This window comes from Capsicum annuum, unplaced genomic scaffold, assembly GCF_002878395.1.
Source record: "Capsicum annuum cultivar UCD-10X-F1 unplaced genomic scaffold, UCD10Xv1.1 ctg24691, whole genome shotgun sequence".
Classification (NCBI taxonomy): domain Eukaryota; kingdom Viridiplantae; phylum Streptophyta; class Magnoliopsida; order Solanales; family Solanaceae; genus Capsicum; species Capsicum annuum.
Genome location: NW_025830863.1, coordinates 1 through 1,906, shown reverse-complemented (window position 1 = coordinate 1,906; position 1,906 = coordinate 1). Strand labels below are relative to the sequence as shown.

Here is a 1,906-nt window from a genome sequence, read left to right as displayed (position 1 = left end):
TATTGTGCAGCTATTATATATCTCCATAAGCAGCCTATCAAACAACCAGAATCTATGAAAGGTGCGCATAGCCTTTGAAGCAGCAACTTCATTCTTTATCTACCTATGATCGATAAAAATACATTTTTCCCTTTTAACCTTTTTTAATTGCGAAAGACAGATGCTTCATTCAGAGAAAATCTAGCACCTAAACATAACATATGCAGATTGAGGTACATATAGAGAGCCGAGATGATAACAAACCTGCAGAGTACTGTAGGTTAATTAAATTCCATAACTTCTTCATATACCTGCAAAAAACAAAGACAGGAAGCTAAATTTCTTAGTAAAAACCGAAGTTGAGCCATCAAATTCTCCGAAAGACCCAAACTTTATAGCACTTAAACATCAACAGTTAAAGAGAAACCAAATAAGCTTTTTATCCGAAAGGTTAGGTTAGCATCACGCCACAAAACCTTGGGGAAAAGTTACAACTCAAGAAAATACATACTCCAAGAATATGTCCACACTCTGATGTAATTATTCTTTTACAATGTCCACATAAAAGAGTATATTTTAGGATGTAAATATTGGATAGTTAATGTAAGTAGCTTATTTCCGAATAGAATGTTGCTCGAGATTTTAGCGCTTAACCAATCTGGAATAGTTAAATTGTACATTGTCTTTAAGTTACAAGCAAAAACAAAAGTAACAAAGTAGCTTTTTGTCATACTGTTTTATGATAAGAGGATTTTTATTAAACAACTTACGTGCGTTGTGAGTATATCAATAAACCACCTGCAAGTATTAATAGTACAAAGGTATATGTAGCGGTAATAAATTGAAACTCACCTGAGATAAAGAAGATGATGAAAGAAAGCAAGGCAGAATTTAAAACCAATTTATGTATCCGATGAAAGAAATGCCAAAAGTAACTAAAACTAATACAAGGTAAACCTCTGGAAACACCAAAAGTAAATAGTTTTTCCTGGTGGTGCAGTAAAGGGGCATATGATTATTCTATTTACATGATTGTGTTGAGTAGATATTGTATATTTCAGTGTAAGCTAGACCTGCTTATTTGTTATTAGTAATGCTGAAATGGTAAGATAATGAATTCATAATAAATGTTTGAGTAATTGTCATAGCTCCGGTACACAGGAAATAGAGTATGGTAGCAGATGAAATATCAAAGTATTGTTACTTTCAATCCTTTTTCGCGGGTGTGGATGGTTCAATTTTCTTCCTCTTACCTGTTTGTTCTGTTTTAGTGAATGACGCAATAGCTAGCGCATCTGGTTTTTGGTCTGGAAATCTGAAAGCTGACTTTTGTAATTGCAGTTTAAACAGTTCACGATCAAGTTGGCGATTTATACCGGCAATAGACAGTGGTTGTTTCTAAGTGGAAAAGGTAAAAGATAGTACATTAAATAGGAGTTACTGGTAGAATGAAATTGTAAGAGGAGTTTCGCCGTAGGTAATAATATGTATTTTTATACCTGGACAACAACTTTGTCATATATTTGGTCGACAGTTAGGGACAGTATTCTTTCTGCTAAAGCTTCTGACACTGTTGCTGTAATTGTCACGTTGGAATCTGTGAAGTCAATGTTGAAGTGGCACCTGAAAGGAAAGAGACAAAGCTGCAAAATCAAAGTTTCAGGTGTGGAGGCAAATGTACAGGATGAATCTATTTCACTGTGGAGTAATAGCATGTGAACATGTAAAGAACAAAACAACATCATGCAGACAGGTTTTGTTGTATCATTAGTGATATGAACCCGACACAAATCACTGTTAGTTTTAATTGGCAGAAGCTGTAAATTACAGAACATATAGGCATGTCCTTATACTTCATGAGAGCATGCTCTATGCAGACTAAACAAACATTTCCACCCCGCCTATGTCATAAAAACATCTTGGTGAA

The 1,906-nt window shown here is 34.5% G+C and overlaps 1 protein-coding gene across 2 annotated transcripts; it reads right to left on the bottom strand.

Moving 5' to 3' along the window:
- Nucleotides 1–7: 7 nt before the first annotated feature.
- Nucleotides 8–1,899, bottom strand: LOC124890777. 2 transcript variants are annotated; one of them, XM_047402580.1, is made up of 3 exons: nucleotides 1,479–1,899; nucleotides 1,233–1,377; nucleotides 8–290 (listed from the first exon to the last, which is right to left on the bottom strand). In XM_047402580.1, exons 1-3 carry the CDS (start codon nucleotides 1,812–1,814, stop codon nucleotides 283–285), a joined length of 489 nt encoding a protein of 162 aa, XP_047258536.1. In that variant the 5' UTR covers nucleotides 1,815–1,899; the 3' UTR covers nucleotides 8–282. The 2 variants fall into 2 exon arrangements, with proteins under 2 accessions (XP_047258536.1, XP_047258535.1); XM_047402579.1 differs by having other exon boundaries at nucleotides 8–1,377.
- Between the last annotated feature and the right edge of the window lie 7 nt (nucleotides 1,900–1,906).

Bases quoted from the DNA above. Each gene is read 5' to 3' on its own strand.
- LOC124890777 (XM_047402579.1), bottom strand. From the start codon at position 1,814: ATGTTCTGTAATTTACAGCTTCTGCCAATTAAAACTAACAGTGATTTG. The intron at 1,378-1,478 runs GTATAAAAATAC...TTTTCCACTTAG, and splicing joins ATGACAAAGTTGTTGTCCAG to AAACAACCACTGTCTATTGC.